At 43.5% G+C, this 20,949-nt stretch overlaps 1 protein-coding gene across 1 annotated transcript in view; it reads right to left on the reverse strand.

Annotated features, from left to right (window-relative positions):
- The window catches only part of LOC111982648 (dedicator of cytokinesis protein 10), a 127,310-nt gene that overhangs the window by 95,125 nt on the left and 11,236 nt on the right, over window positions 1-20,949 (reverse strand). Inside the window, 2 exon segments of the mRNA XM_070433925.1 lie at window positions 4,203-4,292; window positions 6,026-6,145. Of these exon segments, the coding sequence (XP_070290026.1) occupies window positions 4,203-4,292; window positions 6,026-6,145 (210 nt within the window).

Genomic DNA, 20,949 nt, shown 5'->3' on the forward strand with positions numbered 1-20,949 from the left:
ATCATCCATTTCGGATTTTTATTTGCCATATATTTTCAGCTGTGCTGTGATGCTTCACAAAAGATTTGAATCTTCCTATTCTCATAGCTTCCACGGATTGTAAATTAAAAATAAACATTTTTGCTAAATAATTATTATATTATTGATTGATTGACTATGGCTTTTCAAATCCCCCAGTATTGCTATCTGTAGCGTTAGTTCTACGCAAATGTTGCAATTCTTCAACCATTCCTGGACCTGTGACCAAAAACGAGCTACATGCGGACAATACCAAAATAAATGGTCTAATGACTCTGACTCCTCCTACCAGCAGAATCTACAGAGCTGAGAAGATTGTATCCCCCATATATATAACATTCTATTAGTTGCAAGAATTTTGTACAATAATTTAAATTGAAAAATTCGAAGTTTTGAATCCGGTTGTTTTGCGTATCAATTCATAAACCATGTGCCATGGAATGGGTACATCGAAAATCTCTTCCCAACTATTTTGCAATTTATATGGCACAGCTGTAAGTTTTTTGGTCCTTAAATGAAATTGGTATATGTTTTTATTTATCACACTTTTCTTAACCATTTATGTTCTTTAATATAAGGCCGACATACAAGTTCCTTACTTTTATCCCCTTCCACCTGCCTCTTCCATTTTTGTGGTAATGCTGCAATTAATTGGTTGTAATTTTGGGTAGAGCAGACATTTCCATATGTCTGTGTTAGCTGCATGTGTGACATTACTCCACCAGTCCTATTTATGATATCATTCACAAAAATTATACTTTTTTAAAACATTTCTTCGATAAATACAGTTTTTTTTATCAATTACTATATTTGAATTTAACCACAAGATTTGTTGTACTATTTGTTCCGTCCTTTCAGGTGGATTAAACTGAATTGCAACCAACTTTCTAAGGCTTGTTTTTAAAAATAAAGATATTTTGGAGATTATTTCCTTTTCAAGCAACCGAAAGTGAGCAGGTGTAATTCTGAATAAAGGGAAAAAGGCCCTTCTTGAACATAGGATGAGACATTCGTACCAATCTACTAGAGAACCAGTTTGGATTTAAGTATAACTTTTGTATGACTGATGCCTTTAGTGAGAGGTCTAATGCTTTAATATTTAATAATTTCTGCCCTCCGAATTCATATTCGTTATATAAATAGGCCCTTTTAATTTTATCTGGCTTGCCGTTCCAAATAAAATTGAATATTTTTTGTTCATATAATTTAAAAAGCAGGTCACTAGGTGTAGGCAAAACCATAAGCAAATAGGTAAACTGTGATATGATTAAAGAGTTAATCAGGGTGATTTTCCCACAAATAGACAGGTATTTTCCTTTCTATTTCATGTATTTATTTGACCTTTATTTTAACAGGGAGTACCATTGAGACAATGGTCTCTTCGCAACTACACAACAAATTACACATAGGAAATATACCAATCACATTCCTCAGCAAAGAGGTTCTCAATCAACAACAATACAGATGTGTGTGTGTGTGTGTGTGTGTGTGTGTGTGTGTGTGTGTGTGCGCGTCTTGGCATGGGCAGTTGATGCTTAAAATCCCCTCTCTGTCACAACGTGGTTCTTATACAGCTCTACAGATAGTCTCACACACACACACACACACACACACACACACACACCTATCCATTCAAATAAGTAGATCCAAAGCACAGTAATGGTAATGTAAAGGCAGTGTACAGCTTTGTTTTACATGAGTAGCTGTCCTCATACAACCCAGTGTGATGCAAGCTTGGGCTGCAGAGTCTGCCTCGCTCCACAACATCAATGTCGCGTCCCAAATTGCGCCATATTCCCTACATAGTGCACTACTTTTGACACGGGCCCATAGGGAAAAGGGTGCCATTTGTAGAGGGAGGCAGACTCCGCAGCCCGAGCTTGGCTTCACACAGGTCGTCTTGGAGCCCCACAAGCTTACAGAGTTACAAGATTGAATCCATGATTAGATGAATCAAACCGTAGGAAGAATTGAATTAACATTCTGTCCCACGGGCTTGAGTTACAGACTTTCTTTCTCTCCCTCTCGCTCTCTTCTCTCTCACATGCACACAAAGCGCAGATACGCAAGCTCGGTTACGCGCAAGCGCACTCCCTCTCACTCGTAAACACACACACACAGACACTCACGCACGCACTCTCACCCACTCTCTCTATCTCCTCTCAGCAGTATGTTTTCTCTGTTGTTCTGTGGATTCTCATCTTCTTTCTGTCTGAGTGGCGGTATCATTATCTACCACTTAAACACAGCTCCACTGGCAGTCATCACGTTCATTATTAAAGACACTCAAAACATATTTACTTCCACAAGGCAATAACACATGTCTGGGAGCACACACTTAAATAGCCATTCTCTCTCTCTCTCTCTGTGTGTGTCTCTCTCTCTCTCTATGGTCTCTCACACGCACCCCGTCATCAGTAAGCTGTGACGGTGTGGTGTCTGGTGTGTTTCCGTATGCAGCGAGGATATCTGTGAGACAATGGTTTGGCTAATTTGAGCACTTCCTCCTAGCCGGCGTGTGCTGTAACTCTTTCACTTCAGCCCCCCCCCCCCCATCAAACATGACGTGTCACGATAAGAGCGTGAAAACAGGCACATCCAAATGGCACCCAACTGCTTTTGACCAGGGCCCATAGGGTACCACCCCAAATGATTGCCCTATAAAGGGAATCGGGTTGCCATTTGGGTCACGGCCACAGTATAGGCTTATCAGATCCACATCTTCAACTGACAATCCAATAGGGGAAATGTATGCAAAATTTCGCTGGTTGTCGTCATTTGCATTTCTAGGGTTCCTCAAAAAGAGATGAAATGGTTTCATGGTTTAAAAAGGTGGCAGTCGTGGCTGTGTAGCTATCGTAACTAAGGAGACACTGTATCAAATCCAACACAACAGTCAACTGAGGGGAAATTTTTATATCACCCACAGACGTAACTTTTCAACTACTTTAGATGGATGAAGTCATGTTTGTGAAACACAACCTTGCTCTCAGGGCGGCAGGTGGCCTAGTGGTTAGAGCGTTGGGCCAGTAACTGAAAGGACGCTGGATCGAATCCCCGAGCTGACAAGGTAAAAATCGATCGTTCTGAGCAAGGCAGTTAACCTACTGTTCCCCGGGTGCCGAAGATGTCGATTAAGGCGGTCCCTCGCACATCTCTGATTCAGAGGGGTTGGGTTAAATGCGGAAGACACATTTCAGTTGAAGGCAATCAGTTGTACAACAGACCAGGTTTTCCCCATCCCAAATGCCTCCCTACATTAGAGCACTACGTTTGACCAGAGCCCTATGGGAAATAGGGTGAGCATTATAAAGGGAATAGGGGTGCCATTTGGGATGTAGACCCATACACTAGGCAGCAACTGAAACCTCCCAGCCACCACCCATAGCCCTTAGTGTCTTTGCAGGCCAGCCCAACTAAGCAGAGCAGAGTCCCTGCAAAACAACAGGATACAGTGGACAAAATCCCTGCTCTCTCTCTCTCTCTCTCTCCCTCTCTCTCCATCCCTGCATGGCCAGCAGGCAGCCTCAGATGATTCAGCTCCATAGACGAGCTCATTGGAAGCAGCAGTCAGCGGTCCAGTCAGCTCAGCCCCACAGCTCCGACAACACGGCTGGGTTCCCCACCCCCCCCTCACCACGCTCCAGATGCTGTTGATTCCCACAGAGAGAAACATGATCCAGCTGCACGACTGTACTTCTGGTTCAGAGGAGGAGGAGCAGTAACTCCAAGGCATTGGGTTCAGAATACATGTTCGGAACTTTCTCGTGTGTATTCCGTGCATAGGGACTGAAGTGGGTCGAAGACCAGGAAGCCCTCTCTCTCTCTGCAGTCTTGCACTTTCACTCATAGAGCTAGCCGGAGAAACTCTCCTTCTCCCTCTCACACACACACTCGCAGGCACACAGAAACACACACAGCTCCTGGAGGAACAGAACACATCTGTGCTCCTGATGTCCCTGCCTTACGGGCTCATGATGTTGATGTAGACCTCTGTGTTGAGGATATGTTTAAAGTACACTAACAACTACATGTAGTCCTGACCCTTACCCGGACGACCCCCACGCCAAGCTGCCTGCCTGCCAGACTGAATGTGGAGTCAGCCCTGCTCCACAGCCCTCCTCTGCACCCAAGCTCAATCACACAACTAAGCATGGCACTCTCTCTCTCTCTCACACACTCACCTGTCTGACCAGCAGACACTCGGCCTGGAGCTCGGCCCCCTGGGGCACGGTGGACTGCAATGTCCGTCTCTCCAGAGGCACTGTGGACACCTGGGAGACAGAGGGGGAGGATACATTTTTGGGGGTGAACCATCAAGGCGGGAGGGACAGTTTGATGTCAGGTAAAAGGTTGTTTTTGGGGGTGAACCATCAAGGCGGGAGGGACAGTTTGATGTCAGGTAAAAGGTTGTCTCTTGTGAAAGACTGTCGGGCTGGAAGGCGTGTGGACTTGACATCTCAACCTCTTCCCCTAGAAGAAAATTCTATAGCTGTTGTTGATGCGAGAGCTGGTTTTGGATTACTGAGATGAGGTAAAAGCTGATACATGCAGAAGTGGGATAGGATATATGTGCCGATCCGAATATGAAAATGCTTGAACTCCAAGGATACAGTCTTTACCACTATGATGTACAGTCAGATCACTGAGCCCTATTCCGAGTGTGGTCAGCACTTTGACGAATAACATCTGACCAAGAGCTCCGGGGTGGTCATAATTCATTCATAAATATTGCGGTCAAAAATAGCAAATGGCTCAAATAAAAGGCTCAAATAAATCATCATACCTAGAAGGAAGATTGAAAGTTGGAGAAATACTGCTCTCACTGATTACGCAGCTAGTGGCAACTCTATGCAATTCTGTCTGTGTCCCAAATGGCAACCTATTCCTATTCCCATAGGACTCTAGTCAAAAGTAGTGCACTATATAGGGAATAGGGTGTCATTCGGGACGTAGGCCACTGAGAACAGCCAAGTTCCCGTCCTCTCTGATCAATGCTTGGTTCTGATTTACTGTGTCTGCAGTCAGCTGTTTAAATGCAGCACACTCAGAGGAAGGACATTTATTTGGGGTTTTGGAAGCGAATTAGGTTTGTCCATTAGCAAGTGAATTGGAGTTTCAATTGATTGGCTATGGAGACCAGCAAATGAAACAGGACTGTTTTGGTTGCCGGGCCTGTGGTGTGTGTGTGTGTGTGTGTGTGTGTGTGTGTGTGGTGGTGGTGGTGTGTGTTGTGTGTGTGTGTGTGTGGTGTGTGTGGTGTGTGTGTTGTGTGTGTTGTGTGTGTGTGTGTGTGTGTGTGTGTGTGTGTATCACGGTAGCAGAGTCATGAATTTAAACATCAACTCAGGGATTGAGAGCCGAGTCATTTCCCTAAAACCAATTAAAACGAGTTAATATGAAGTGGGGGTCTTAAGGAGTCACATTAGTGCACTAATTAAGTCACTAATGATAAACAGCCACGGGACACTGGGGGAGCAATGGGGGGAATGAGGGGCTCAGAATGCAAAATGAGTGTGTGTGTCTGTCTGTCCTTCTGTCTTGTTGAAAGACATTGGTGTGGCTGGCATGAGGCGGCAGGTAGCCTAGTGGTTAGAGCGTTGAAAGGTAGAGCGTTGAAAACTTGCAACTGAAAGGTTGCAAGATTGAATCCCCCGAGCTGACAAGGTACAAATCTGTCGTTCTGCCCCTGAACAAGGCAGTTAACCCACTGTTCCTAGGCCGTCATTGAAAATAAGAATTTGTTCTTAACTGACCTGCCTAGTTAAATAAAGGTAAAATAAATAAAATAAATGAGCCAGACACAGACACAGACACAGTCCCACACACACCCACACCCTCATTCCCACACCCCCATTCCCACACACACACACAGCAAATTAAGTAAGTGAAAGGAGGTCGTTTGTGGGTGACATACAGACAGACTTGACAGAGACAGAATGGCATTCACACACACACACGTCTCGAACGCACATGCACGTACACACACAGGCGCGTTCGTACCCACCGTGAAATCGTTGTCGGGGAAGAGGAGCATCTCTCTGAGGGGGTCTTCATTCAGCTCATCTCCCAGGTCACAGATCACAGCCTCGTAGTCCAGAGGGTCTATCAGCTTGGGTTTCTCCTGCTGGAACACACACAAACAGACAGACATTTTACTTGACTTATCCCATGTGGCAGTGAAATAAAACACTTGGGTACTACTTGGGGAAACACAGATGAGAAAGTGGCGGACGCTGGATTCCAATCCCGGTCCACGTGGAACACACTCATTATCAAAATTGCGCGGTCAGCCATACACTTGATGACTGCTGCAACAGTCACACCATGGGGATATCCAACATATTCAACTATTAGGTCACACAGAAAGTCTTCTACATCTAGGGCTTATCCTGCTGTAACACACAGAGAGAGAGAAAGACAGACAGACAGCCAGCAACACAAATGACTACGCTATCACCAAGTGCAATTTGCCTCTACACTGTTCAATAATCATGACTTATAAACCTCTCTGAACTCCGAGAGAAGTCAGCCAGTCAACAAGTGCTCTTCAAATCAAAGACGAGTCAAATGGTGTGGCTAGGCAAATTGTCTAAACCTCAGAATATCTGTTAATCTATCTATTTATCTATGGATGAGCATAAATCTTTTTGTTGTTGTTGCAAGGCATGAAAAACTAGCTACCCCCTCACTTCCTGTGTTTACTCCGTCACCATTGGATCAGCTGCACAGACGTCAAGGCTGCACCCAAAATGCGACCCCGTTCCCGATAGACCCTGGCCAAAAGTGGCGCACTTACATAGCGAAGAGAGTGCCATTTGGGACGCAGGCCCCAGTCTAGAGGGGCGGGGAAGAGAGAAGTAAAATAGAGGATGAAGTGGCTACATGTCATGTGCCAAACCAAACTGAACCAAAAAACATGTCGAGCCGTTCCCCTCTTTCCAACGAGGGAAACTGTTTGACTGACAGATGGACACTATATCACATTCGCAGTGATCATAACAGCTCAGAAAACGTATTTAAATGACAGGCTCAATGTCACCTATTATTTGTAGATTCTGGTGCTTAATAGTATTTAGATGCAAAGGATTACGTCAGAGATTCGAGTTCTGAAATGACTGTAGACTGCTATATCCCAAAGGCAGACGTTTACAATACGTTTTCGGTTAAGGGTTAGGCTACACATCTGCACAACACATGGTCTCAACAAGCCCATCCACACAGTGCGTTTCACAGAAAGCGAAATGGACTGCACATGATGAGACGAGGGTATTTCCGTCCTCAAAGGAAAGCGGTATGTCTTATTCATCACTGCTAACAAAAACTGTGGTCGGAGAAGATGAAAACTGAAGACCTGTGTTCTCTGTTCACACGCCCATAGCGGGGGGTTCCGACCACTACCCCCTGTTCAGTTAGACCAGGGGTGTATTCATTAGTGCACACCGTAGCAAAACGGTTTAAAAAGGAAATGGGTTTATTGGATTTCTTAAAGGGTTTCTTAAGTTCAGCTAGGTCCCTCCCCATTTCAGCCTCCGTTTGGTTCCTAGTGAACACACCTATGACAGAATGCACCCCTCACCCACAAGGGAAAGAGGTAGAAAACAAGCAGTCATTGAGGCATAAAACCATGACAAAGAATGTGACAAAAAACGAAAGACTGAAAAATACCCAGAATCATAACATTCCTTGTTGTGAGGAAGGATATTGGTGTGACTCCACTGTAAAAAAAAACGAAACAATTTGTTTATACGAACTGTACCTGACTGGAAGAGAGAATGACGACTGAGGACATTTTAATTTCTCAACCTCACAGAAATGTCCACCAAGACAATATCTTTTGCCTGAGTGGCCTGTGGTCCAGCGGTTAGTGCCGAGTACCCGCCCCGGCACACGTTTAACCAAAACTACCCGTCGGCATGGGTTCGAATCTGCCTCGCAATCTCTCCTACCTTGGTTCCAGTCAGTAGGGATCTTACCATACAGACGGACTGGGGGGAGGGGCAGAGAAACACATGAACAACAGTCTTTCATATTCAGCATTCATTCACGCTGTTGCCAAATCCCTTAAATCACCCTACTGAGCAGGGCTGTGGGTTTGGCTCATTCAGTTTTGACTTGACTTGACCAGAGGCACTGAGGGGTCAAATGGCACCCCTTAGTTTTGGTCTAGTTTTGGTTCCCCTTTAGTCTGGTCAAAAGTAGTGCAATGGTGAGGGAGTAGGGTGTCATTAAGACAGACAAAACTGCTGGAAAAACGACACAACAACGTGTAAGGAAATAGGCGCTGATAACAGTCAGCCGAAGCTAGCTTAGCGTCATACACCTCCCCTGACACCTGACGTACCATCGGCTCAGTAACACAGCAGCTGGGTGCCGGCTGAGACTTCAGAGTTAGCCGTGTTGCTGTCGGCGTCGTATCAAATCTCAGAGCAGCTCGATACACGCTACGTAAACACCTACACGTTTGGTGTCTACATTGCACCAGGCAACATCACACCGATATAGTTAGGATGTTGCGGAGCATTTGTACAAGCAGACCTACGTCCGGAGGCGTACAAGTCCCTTGCAGACAACCTCCTATCTCCAGTTTGAATGTTGTGAACATATAGATCACTTTTCCTGATTGTACATGGCCACTCAGATAGACATAGGGAGCGATACTGTTTTGAGTCTCTGCCAGTTACAGATACCAACACACCGATCAGATAGTCAAACAGAGAGTCATTGGCTAACTAGTATTAGGCAAAGGCTAGCAATGTCCAATTCCAACCTGTGCCATGTCGGTTAGCCTCATGTTGACGGACAGGTGCAGTGTAGAGTGAAGTTGCCCCACAGAGACTGATCCTGGGTCAGTTTCGTCTTTCACCCACTAATGATTGAGGTTAGGACTGGGGAAGGGGAAGCTGATCCTAGATCTGTACCTAAGGGGAACTTCACCCCGGATCGACAGGTGCAACAGAAAGGAACAGGAAGCCCAGGGCAATAAAAACACACAGGCACTGCACTAAAGAGGGAGATAGAAAGATATAAATATAGATAGCTAGATAGACAGAGAAAGAGAGGGCATACATACAACGCTCAGGCGGTTGAAATCGTTCCGCACACGCCTGGTCTTATCCCTGTTCTTCCTTCGGAACGTGATCTTACTCCTGAAACTCATCCTGGTTCAAAACGGGAGACGACGGCACACGGATACCGGTGACACACACTGACACGAGAACACAGAGAGGGACATGTGTTCCAGCAGGCAGAAGCAGAAGGTCCATTGAAGGGTGTGCGAGACCTGTTGGAGCGCGTGGTGGCCCAAGGAGGAAGTAGAGACTTGATGTCACACAGTGACAGGAGGTGCAGCAGGGGAAACTTACAACAACAGAAAAAGTCCAACCACCAAACCACTCTCTCGCTCCGCTTCTCTCTGTAGACCGCTTTCTCTCTCTCTCTCTCTCTATCTCTGTTCTTAATCTCACCACATTTTCGGGATGGATTCCCGCTGGGGCCGCTCATATGGAAAATGTACTGTGTGCACACACTACAGTCAGTCACTTGGTATAAAAACGTCTGACGAATGGCATTAATTATATCATCATAATTATTATGAATATTATTATTATTAGATCCATTAGCCATAGTAACATTACAGGGCTGGCTATACTTAGTTGTGCTTGGTACTGCTTGGTAATAGTGACACTGCGTACACATTGGTCGAGACTAAAGTGACCACTTAACTGACCACATCTCCCCGCTACGTCACACAACTGAATTCTTACAAACTACCACCATGACACACTCTCGGTTTTTGTCTCCATGGTTGTAATCAATGCCCAACCCTCTCACTCTCTTTTCACAAACATGCACGCACGCACACACACACACACACACACACACACACACACGCACACGCACACACACACGCACACGCACACGCACACGCACAACCTACAGTTGAAGTCGGAAGTTTACATACACTTAGATTGGAGTCATAAAAACCCAGAAGATGATGTCATGGCTTTAGAAGCTTCTGATGGGCTAATTGACATCATTTGAGTCAATTGGAGGTGTACCTGCGGATGTATTTCAAGGCCTACCTTCAGAAATTGTAGGCCTCCACAAGTCTGGTTCATCCTTGGGAGCAATTTCCAAACACCTGAAGGTACCACGTTGAGCTGTACAAACAATAGTACTTAAGTATAAACACCATGGGACCACGCAGTCAACATACCGCTCAGGAAGGAGACGCGTTCTGTCTCCTAGAGATGAACGTACTTTGGTGCGAAAAGTGCAAATAGATCCCAGAACAACAGCAAAGGACCTTGTAAAGATTCTGGAGGAAACAGGTACAAAAATATCTATATCCACAGTAAAACAAGTCCTATATTGACATAACCTGAAAGGCCGCTCAGCAAGGAAGAAGCCAATGCTCCAAAACCGCCATAAAAAAACAGACTACGGTTTGCAACTGCACATGGGGACAAAGATCGTACTTTTTGGAGAAATGTCCTCTGGTCTGATGAAACAAAAATAGAACTGTTTGGCCATAATGAACATTATTATGTTTGGAGGAAAAAGGGGGAGGCTTGCAAGCCGAAGAACACCATCCCAACCGTGAAGCACGGGGGTGGCAGCATCATGTTGTGGGGGTGCTTTGCTGCAGGAGGGACTGGTGCACTTCACAAAATAGATGGCATCATGAGGAGGGAACATCATGTAGATATATTGAAGCAACATCTCAAGACATCCGTCAGGAAGTTAAAGCTTGGTCGCAAATGGGTCTTCCAAATGGACAATGACCCCAATCATACTTCCAGTTGTGGCAAAATGGCTTAAGGATAACAAAGTCATGGTATTAGAGTGGCCATCACAAAGCCCTGACCTTAATCCTATAGAAAATTAGTGGGCAGAACTGAAAAAGCGTATGCGAGCATGGAGGCTTACAAACCTGACTCAGTTACACCAGCTCTGTCAGGAGGAATGGGACAAAATTCTCCCAACTTATTGTGGGAAGCTTATGGAAGGCTACCCGAAATGTTTGACCCAAGTTAAACAATTTAAAGGCAATGCTACCAAATACTAATTGAGTGTATGTAAACTTCTGACCCACTGGGAATGTGATGAAATAAAAGCTGAAATAAATAATTCTCTCTACTATTATTCTGACACTTCACATTCTTAAAATAAGGTGTTGATCCTAACTGACCTAAGACAGGGAATCTTTACTTGGATTAGATGTCAGGAATTGTGAAAAACAGAGTTTAAATGTATTTGGCCAAGGTATATGTAAACTTCCGACTTGAACTGTAGATGTGTTTGAAGTACAACTTCCTTTATTCTCCAGAGAAGGGGGGCATTTATAAACAAATAGGTGCACGCGAGGACACACATTTACATTTGAGTTATTTAGCAGACGCTCTTATCCCGAGCAAATTACAGGAGTTAAGTGCCTTGCTCAAGAGCACATCGACAGATGTTTCACCTAGTCGGCTCGGGGATTTGAACTAGCAACCGCTAGGCTACCGCACATACATACATACATACAAGCACGAACGCGCACACACACAACCCCCCACACATATACTTCCCTTGATGGAATTTCAATGCAGAACAGAGAGCTGTCAGCTGCCAGACAGTTTGAGGAACTGACACTGTGACGTCACAGCCTCTGATCCCGTGTCCCAAATGGCACCCTATTCCCTACATAGGGCATTAATGTACTTTTGACCAGGGCTCTGTGTCAAAATTAGTGCACTATATAGGGAATAGGGTGCCATTTGGGAATCAACCTGTCTGAGTGCTGTTAGCCTGATTACATTAGCTACTGTTACGTCTTTTTATGTTATTGATCATTTTAAAAAGAGGTGAAAATGCTATCGATTTTTACTCTCTCCATCCATTGGTGGTCAATGCAACACCAGGGAAGAGCACCAAGAGTTTAAAGCTGTAATGCAGCATGACTTTGACACGCAAACCAACACATGAGAAGAACGATACAGACAGGGGTCACAGGAAGAGTCATTGACAGACACTGATTGAGAGAGAGGAGACAAGGGTTGCATCCCAAATAGCACCCTATTCCAATGGCCAAATGAAGAAACCATAGGCCCCGGGGCAGTTTTCAGCTGGGCTAACATAATTGCAAAAGGGTTTTCTAATGATCAATTAGCCTTTTAAAAGTATAAACTTGGATTAACTAACACAACGTGCCATTGGAACACAGGAGTGATGGTTGCTGATAATGGGCCTCCGTACGCCTATGTAGATATTCTATCTGCCGTTTCCAGCTACAATAGTCATTTACAACATTAACAATGTCTACACTGTATTTCTGATCAATTTGATGTTATTTTAATAGACAAAAAATGTGCTTTTCTTTAAAAAATAAGGACATTTCTAAGTGAACCCAAACCTTTGAACGGTAGTGTATACAGTGGCTTGCGAAAGTATTCACCCCCCTTGGCATCTTTCCTATTTTGTTGCCTTACAACCTAGAATTAAAATCGATTTTTTGGTGGTTTGTTTCAATTGATTTTCACAACATGCCTACCACTTTGAAGATGCAACAAATGATTTCTTGTGAAACAAAAAATAAAAACTTGAGCATGCATAACTATTCACAACCACCCCCAAAGTCAATACTTTGTAGAGCCACATTTTGCAGCCATTTACAAGTCTCTTGGGGTATGTCTCTATAAGCTTGGCACATCTAGCCATTGGGATTTTTGCCCATTCTTCAAGGCAAAACTGCTCCAGCTCCTTCAAGTTGGATGGGTTCGGCTGGTGTACAGCAATCTTTAAGTCATACCACAGATTCTCAATTGGATTGAGGTCTGGGCTTTGACTAGGCCATTCCAAGACATTTAAATGTTTCCCCTTAAGCCACTCGAGTGTTGCTTTAGCAGTATGCTTAGCGTCATTGTCCTGCTGGAAGGTGAACCTCCGTCCCAGTCTCAAATCTCTGGAAGACTGAAACAGGATTCCCACAAGAATTTCCCTGTATTTAGTGCCATCCATCATTCCTTCAATTCTGACCAGTTTCCCAGTCCCTTCCGATGAAAAACATCCCCACAGCATGATGCTGCCACCACCATTCACTGTGGGCATGATGATCTCAGGGTGATGAGAGGTGTTGGGTTTGCGCCAGACATAGCATTTTCCTTGATGGCCAAAAAGCTCAATTTTAGTCTCATCTGACCAGAGTACCTTCTTCCATATGTTTTGGGAGTCTCCCACATACCTTTTGGCAAACTCCAAACATGTTTGCTTATTTATTTTTTAAGCAATGGCTTTTTTCTGGCCACTCTTCTGTAAAACCCAGCTCTATGGAGCGTACGGCTTAAAGTGGTCCTATGGACAGATACTCCAATCTCTGCTGTGGAGCTTTGTAGCTCCTTCAGGGTAATCTTTGTTGTCTTTGTTTCCTCTCTGATTAATGCCCTCTTTGCCTGGTCCGTGAGTTTTGGTGGGCGGCCCTCTCTTGGCAGGTTTGTTGTGGTGCCATTTTCTTTCCATTTTTTAATCATGGATTTAATGGTACTCCGTTGGATGTTCAAAGTTTCTGATATGTTTTTATAACCCAACCCTGATCTGTACTTCTCCACAACTTTGTCCCTGACCTGTTTGGAGACCTCCTTGGTCTTCATGGTGCCGCTTGCTTGGTGGTGCCCCTTGCTTAGGGGTGTTGCAGACTCTGGGGCCTTTCAGAACATGTGTGTATATATACACTGAGATCATGTGACAGATCATGTGACACTTAGATTGCACACAGGTGAACTTTATTTAACTAATTATGTGACTTCTGAAGGTAATTGTTTGCACCAGATCTTATTTAGGGGCTTCATAGCAAAGGGGGTGAATACATATGCACGCACGACTTTCCGTTTATGTTTATTTACTTTAATTTTTTTCATTTCACTTCACCAATGTGTACGATTTTGTGTATGTCCATTACATGAAAATCTATTTAAATTACAGGTTGTAATGCAACAAAATAGGAAAATTGCCAAGGGGGATGAATACTTTTGCAAGGCAATATGTATCATATTAAATTATCATTGTAATTGCACACACATTGATGTCAGACATGCACCTACTCCAGTGATCTGTTGCTGATGACTGGGATGAATGCAGGAGCAGATTTCAGGAGCAGGACAAGGCACCCTCTTTTTGACTGATGACTGATATAAGGGCATGTACGTGATAGGCCTATCTGGCGCATATGATTATGATAGTCGTACTGCTTCTTGACAGTGTCATAAAGTGTATTTTCTTAGTCCAAGTAAAGTGACAAAGAGTGGTCATAATGCTTCATGACAGTGTCATAAATTGTAAAGTGATAAAGTGATATAAAATATGAGGACAAAAACATTACAAGAAGTCATGACAACAACAAAGGATTTAAGAAACTAACTTTAAAAAGAAAGGAAACTTCTTGGCAGAATATATTTTTTTATAAATGTGGGTTTTGACACTCTTTTGTAGGTGTCATAACTAGCCAAAAAAATAACGCAGTATATGTCACAATAGGTGTAAACATATGGGTCATGACAGAGTTATGAACATATTATGACAGGTTATGACAAGTTATGTCAGCTGCTATGACATATCATGACATGGTTAGATGGAACATCATGTATTATGACACTGGGTGTCACGTGAACTGTAATCTGTTACGTTACCAGCAAAAATATTGTAATCAGAATACAGATACTTTTGAAAAAGTAGATGATTACTTCGAGGATTACGTTTTAAAATCTGAAAGGATGTTTGCAAGAAAAAAAAATCTTTGACACTTCTCTGTTTTCTCAATGACATTCAAATCAGCATTGAAAAAAAACACAAGTTTAAGTTTGTTCCAACTAAGCGAGTCTGACCACAAGTCAGAGATGATTAAAACTCATTTTTCAACCCCTCCACAAATTTCTTGTTAACAAACTATAGTTTTGGCAAGTTGGTTAGGACATCTACTTGGTGCATGACACAAGTAATCTTTCCAACAATTGTTTACACACAGATTATTTCACTTATAATTCACTGTATCACAATTCCAGTGGGTCAGAAGTTTACATACACTAAGTTGACTGTGCCTTTAAACAGCTTGGAAAATTCCAGAAAATTATGCCATTGCTTTAGAAGCTTCTGAAAGGCTAATTGACATAATTTGAGTCAATTGGAGGTGTACCTGCAGATGTATTTCAAGGCCTACCTTCAAACTCAGTGCCTCTTTGCTTGACATCATGGGAAAATCTAAAGAAATCAGCCAAGACCTCAATAAAAAGATTGTAGACCTCCACAAGTCTGGTTCATCCTTGGGAGCAATTTCCAAATGCCTGAAAGGTACCACGTTGAGCTGTACAAACAATAGTACTCAAGTATAAACACCATGGGACCACGCAGTCAACATACCGCTCAGGAAGAGATGCGTCCTGTCTCCTAGAGATGAACGTACTTTGGTACGAAAAGTGCAAATCAATCTCAGAACAACAGCAAAGGACCTTGTGACGATGCTGGAGGAAACAGGTACAAAAGTATCTATATCCACAGTAAAACAAGTCCAATATCGACATAACCTGAAAGGCCGCTCAGCAAGGAAAAAGCCACGGCTCCAAAACTGCCATAAAAAAGCCAGACTACGGATTGCAACTGCACATAGGGACAAAGATCGTACTTTTAGGAGAAATGTCCTCTGGTGTGATGAAAAAAATAAAAATAAACTGTTTGGCCATAATGACCATTATTATGTTTGGAGGAAAAGGAGGAAAAAGGCTGAGGCTTGCAAGCCGAAGAACACCATCCCAACCGTGAAGCACGGGGGTGGCAGCATCATGTTGTGGGGGTGCTTTGCTGCAGGAGGGACTGGTGCACTTCACAAAATAGATGGCATCATGAGGGAGAAAATTATGTGGATATATTGAAGCAACATCTCAAGACATCAGTCAGGAAGTTAAAGCCTGGTCGCAAATGGGTCTCCCAAATGGACAATGACCCCAACCATACTTCCAAAGTTGTGGCAAAATGGCTTAAGGACAACAAAGTCAAGGTATTGGAGTGGCCATCACAAAGCCCTGACCTCAATCCTATGGAAAATGTGTGGGCAGAACTGAAAAAGCGTGTGAGAGCAAGGAGGCCTACAAACCTGACTCAGTTACACCAGCTCTATCAGGAGGAATGGGCCAAAATTCACCCAACTTATTGTGGAAGGCTACCCAAAACGTTTGACCCAAGTTAAACAATTGAAAGGCAATGCTACCAAATACTAATTGAGTGTATGTAAACTTCTGACCCACTGGGAATGTGATGAAAGAAATAAAAGCTGAAATAAATCATTCTCTCTACTATTATTCAGACATTTCACATTCTTAAAATAAGGTGGTGATCCTAACTGACTTAAGACAGGGAATTTTTACTAGGATTAAATGTCAGGAATTGTCAGGAAAACTGAGTTGAAATGTATTTGGCTAAGGTGTATGTAAACTTCCGACTTCAACTGTACATTTTGTCTTATTTTAATGCCTCTTAAGGGGAAAGTAATCTAAAAGTAGCTGAATGTAATCAGATTAAGTTACTGAGTTTGGGTAATCCAAAAGTTATGTTACTGATTTGGAGCCCCTCAGGGTGCGTGCTCAGTCCCCTCCTGTACTCCCTGTTCACCCACGACTGCGTGGCCAGGCACAACTCCAACACCATCATTAAGTTTGCAGACGACACAACAGTGGTAGGCCTGATCAACGACGAGACAGCCTATAGGGAGGAGATCAGAGATCTGGCTGGGTGGTGCCAGAATAACAACCTATCCCTCAACATAATCAAGACAAGGGAGATGATTGTGGACTACAGGAAAAGGAGGTCCGAGCACGCCACCATTCTCATCAACAGGGCTGTAGAGGAGCAGGTTGAGAGCTTCAAGTTCCTTGGTGTCCACATCACCAACAAACTAGAATGGTCCAAACACAACAAAGCCTATTCCCCCTCAGGAAACTAAAAAGATTTGGCATGGGTCCTCAGATCCTCAAAAGGTTCTACAGCTGCAACATCGAAAGCATCCTGACAGGTACGCCTGGTACGGCAACTGCTCGACCTCCGACCGCAAGGCACTACAGAGGGTAGTGCGTACGGCCCAGTACATCACTGGGGCTAAGCTGCCTGCCATCCAGGACCTCTACACCAGGCGGTGTCAGAGAAAGGCCCTAAAAACTGTCAAAGACCCCAGCCACCCCAGTCATAGAATGTTCTCTCTACTACCGCATGGCAAGCGGTACCGGAACGCCAAGTCTAGGACCAAAAGGCTTCTCAACAGTTTTTTATGCCAAGCATAAGACTCCTGAACAAGTCAAATTCCCAAATGGGCTACCCAAAAATGACCGGGACTATTTGCATTGCCCCCCCCTCCCCCCCCAAACCCGTCTTTTACGCTGCTGTTACTCTCTGTTTATCATATATGCATAGTCACTTTAACTATACATTCATGTACATACTACCTCAATTACCCTGACTAACCGGTGCCCCTGCACATTGGGTACCCGGGCTATCTACATTGTGTCCCGCCACACACCACCCCCTCTTTTACGCTACTGCTACCTCAATTAGCTTGACTAACCGGTGCCTGTATATAGCCTCACTACTGTATATAGCCTTGCTACTTTTATTTTTCACTGTCTTTTTACTGTTGTTTCTATTTCTTTATCCATTGTTCACCTAATACCTATTTTTTACTTAAAAATCGCACTGTTGGTTAGGGCTTGTAAGTAAGCATTTGTTGTATTCGGAGCACGTGACAAATAAACTTTGATTTTATTAAAATTTTGGACAGGTAACTAGTAACTGTAACAGATTGCAGTTAGAAAGTAATCTCCCCAACCCTGGAACTACCAATTAGATATCACGAAATTGCAGAGAAAAAGGGGTAAAAAGTACAAAATAATAATAATAATATATAATCCATAGATGGCAGTTCCCATTCAAGTCAGGACTGGCATCCATTGCTAGTGTACCGATGAGCTGAACAGTCAAATTGCTAGGGTAAGAGGTTACAAAATCCTTCCATGGATTATACACTACATGATCAACAGTATTGGACACCTGCTCGTCAAACATCTCATTCCAAAATCATGGGCATTAACATGGAGTTGGTCCCCCATTTGCTGCTATAACAGCCTCCACTCTTCTGGGAAGGTTTTCCACTAGATGTTGGAACATTGCTGCGGGGACTTGATTCCATTCAGCCACAAGAGCATTAGTGAGGTCGGGCACTGATGTTGGGCGATTAGGCCTGGCTTGCAGTCGGAGTTCCAATTCATTCCAAAGGTGTTCGACGGGTTGGAGGTCAGGGCCCTGTGCAGGCCAGTCAAGTTCTTCCACACTGATTTTGACAAACCATTTCTGTATGGACCTCGCTTTGTGCACAGGGGCATTATCATGCTGAAACAGCAAAGGGCCTTCCCCCAATCTGTTGCCACAAAGTTGGAAGCACAGAATTGTTTAGAATGTCACTGTATGCTGTAGCGTTAAGATTTCCCTACACTGGAACTAAGGGGCCTAGTCCGAACCATTAAAAACAGCCCCAGACCATTAATCCTCCGACACCAAACTTTACATTTGGCACTATGCATTCGGGCAGGTAGCATTCTCCTGGTATCCGCCAAACCCAGATTCATCGGTCGGACTGCCAGATGGTGATGAGTGATTCATTACTCCAGAGAATGTGTTTCCACTGCTCCAGAGTCCAATGGCGGCGAGCTTTACACGACTCCAGCTGACACTTGGCATTGCGCATGGTGATCTTAGGCTTGTATGCGGCTGCTCGGCCATGGGAACCCATTTCATGAAGCTCCAGACTAAAAGTTATTGTGCTGACGTGGCTTCCAGAGGCAGTAGCAGCACTTACAGTTGACCAGGGCAGCTCTAGCAGAGCGGAAATTTGACAAACTGACTTGTTGGAAAGGTGGCATCCTATGACTGTGCCACGTTGAAATTCACTGATCTCTTCAGTACGGGCCATTCTACTGACAATATTTGTTAATGGAGATTGCATGCCTGTCAGCAACGGGTGTGGCTGAAATAGCCAAACCATTAATTTAAAGGGTTGTCTACATACTTTTGGTGATGTAGTGTCTATCTATAGTCACAACATAACAAGATGTATATTTGGTGCGCATGCTGCCCAAACTGCGATCTACCCGACTGTAGGCATACCTGTAACTGCCAAAATAAAGGAAACACTTGAGTAAATGAGGGATACAATGTATATGTTATGGTGTGGGATGCATTTTCCTGGCATGTTTAGGCTCATTGAAGCTGTTCTAGCAGCTCGTGGTGGCGTAAAACCCTTTTAAGACACTTTATGTTGGTGTTTCCTTAATTTTGGCAGATACCTGTATGTGCTTGTGATAAAACGATTGATCCTCTGTGGCTAAATTATGTTCTCTGGTGTTATAATTATAATAATTGCCTCTTGGGCCGCCTACGGGCTTGGGCCCAGTCCCTGACTCACACAATTGACCAGTCACAATGATTTATTATGCAGTTTATTTGATTTTTTAAATGAATCAGTAACCCAATCAAGGCAGGGCACCCCAGTTACCCACGTGGGCCCCCTACCTCCACTACTCCCCCCAGCTGATGATTAGCAGAGTGGCAGCAGGCAGCGGCAGACTGTCTACACTCATTGAGAGCGGGCTCCTGAGTCTTCATGTGGCTGGCGGTTGCATATATAAATATATACACATATATATATATATATATATATATATATATATATAAATATATACACATATATATACACATATATATATATATATATATATATATATATATATATATATATATATATATATATATATATATATATATATATATATTACACTGAGTGTATAAAACATTAAGGACACCTGCTCTTTCAATGACATAGACTGACCAGGTGAATCCAGGTGAAAGCTATGATTCCTTATTGATGTCACTTGTTAAATACACTCCAATCGGTGTAGATGAAGGGGAAGAGACAGGTAAAAAAAATATTTTTAAGCCTTGAGACAATTGAGACATGGATTGTGTATGTGTGCCATTCAGAGGGTGAATAGGCAAGACAAAATATTTTAATGCCTTTGAACTGGATATGGTAGTAGGTGCCAGGTGCACCAGTTTGTGTCAAGAACTGCAACGCTGCTGGGTTTTTCACGCATAACCGCTTCCCGTGTGTATCAAGAATGGTCCACCACAAAGAGGACATCCAGCCAACATGACACAACAGTGGGAAGCATTTCAGTCAACGTGTGCCAGAGTCCCTGTGGAACGCTCTCGACACCTCGAGTCCAAGCCGCGACAAATTGAGGCGGATCTGAGGGAAAAGGGGAGGGGTGCAACTCAATATTAGGAAGGTGTCCTTAATGTTTTGTCCACTGTATATATTTCCTTAATACACATTTCCTTAATACATGCCTCTTGGGCCCCCCAGGGCCTGGACCCAGGGGCTTCAGCACTGGTAAGCCCCTGCATTAATCTAGCCCTGCCTATTCCTTATATAGTACATTACTTTTGACCAGAGCCATAGTAATGCATTATATAGAGAAAGTAATGCACTACATAGGGAACAATAGGGTGCCATTTGGGACGCACACCTCAGATCAACAACTCTCCAGGCATATGTTAGTATAGGGCCCTTCCATTTGATTTCAATAACTTTTTGATACCAAAACATTCAGGAGATAAAGCTGCTCAAAGTTGCCACGTTTGCATTACTCACCCCTACAATGACACTGTCATATCTTCATTACTGAAAAAGAGAAATTTGATATCATTTGAAAGCTTACAATCAGGATGGTCAAACTATTTTATAATTTCTTGAATTTTTTTTCTTCTAAACATTGTCATTTGTTTTAACCTTTAATGGCAATCATCTAAAAATGCGTAAACTCAGATTTTTTTCCATTTTCACTTTTGTAGCTT

This window comes from Salvelinus sp. IW2-2015, linkage group LG22, assembly GCF_002910315.2.
Source record: "Salvelinus sp. IW2-2015 linkage group LG22, ASM291031v2, whole genome shotgun sequence".
Lineage (NCBI taxonomy): Eukaryota > Metazoa > Chordata > Actinopteri > Salmoniformes > Salmonidae > Salvelinus > Salvelinus sp. IW2-2015.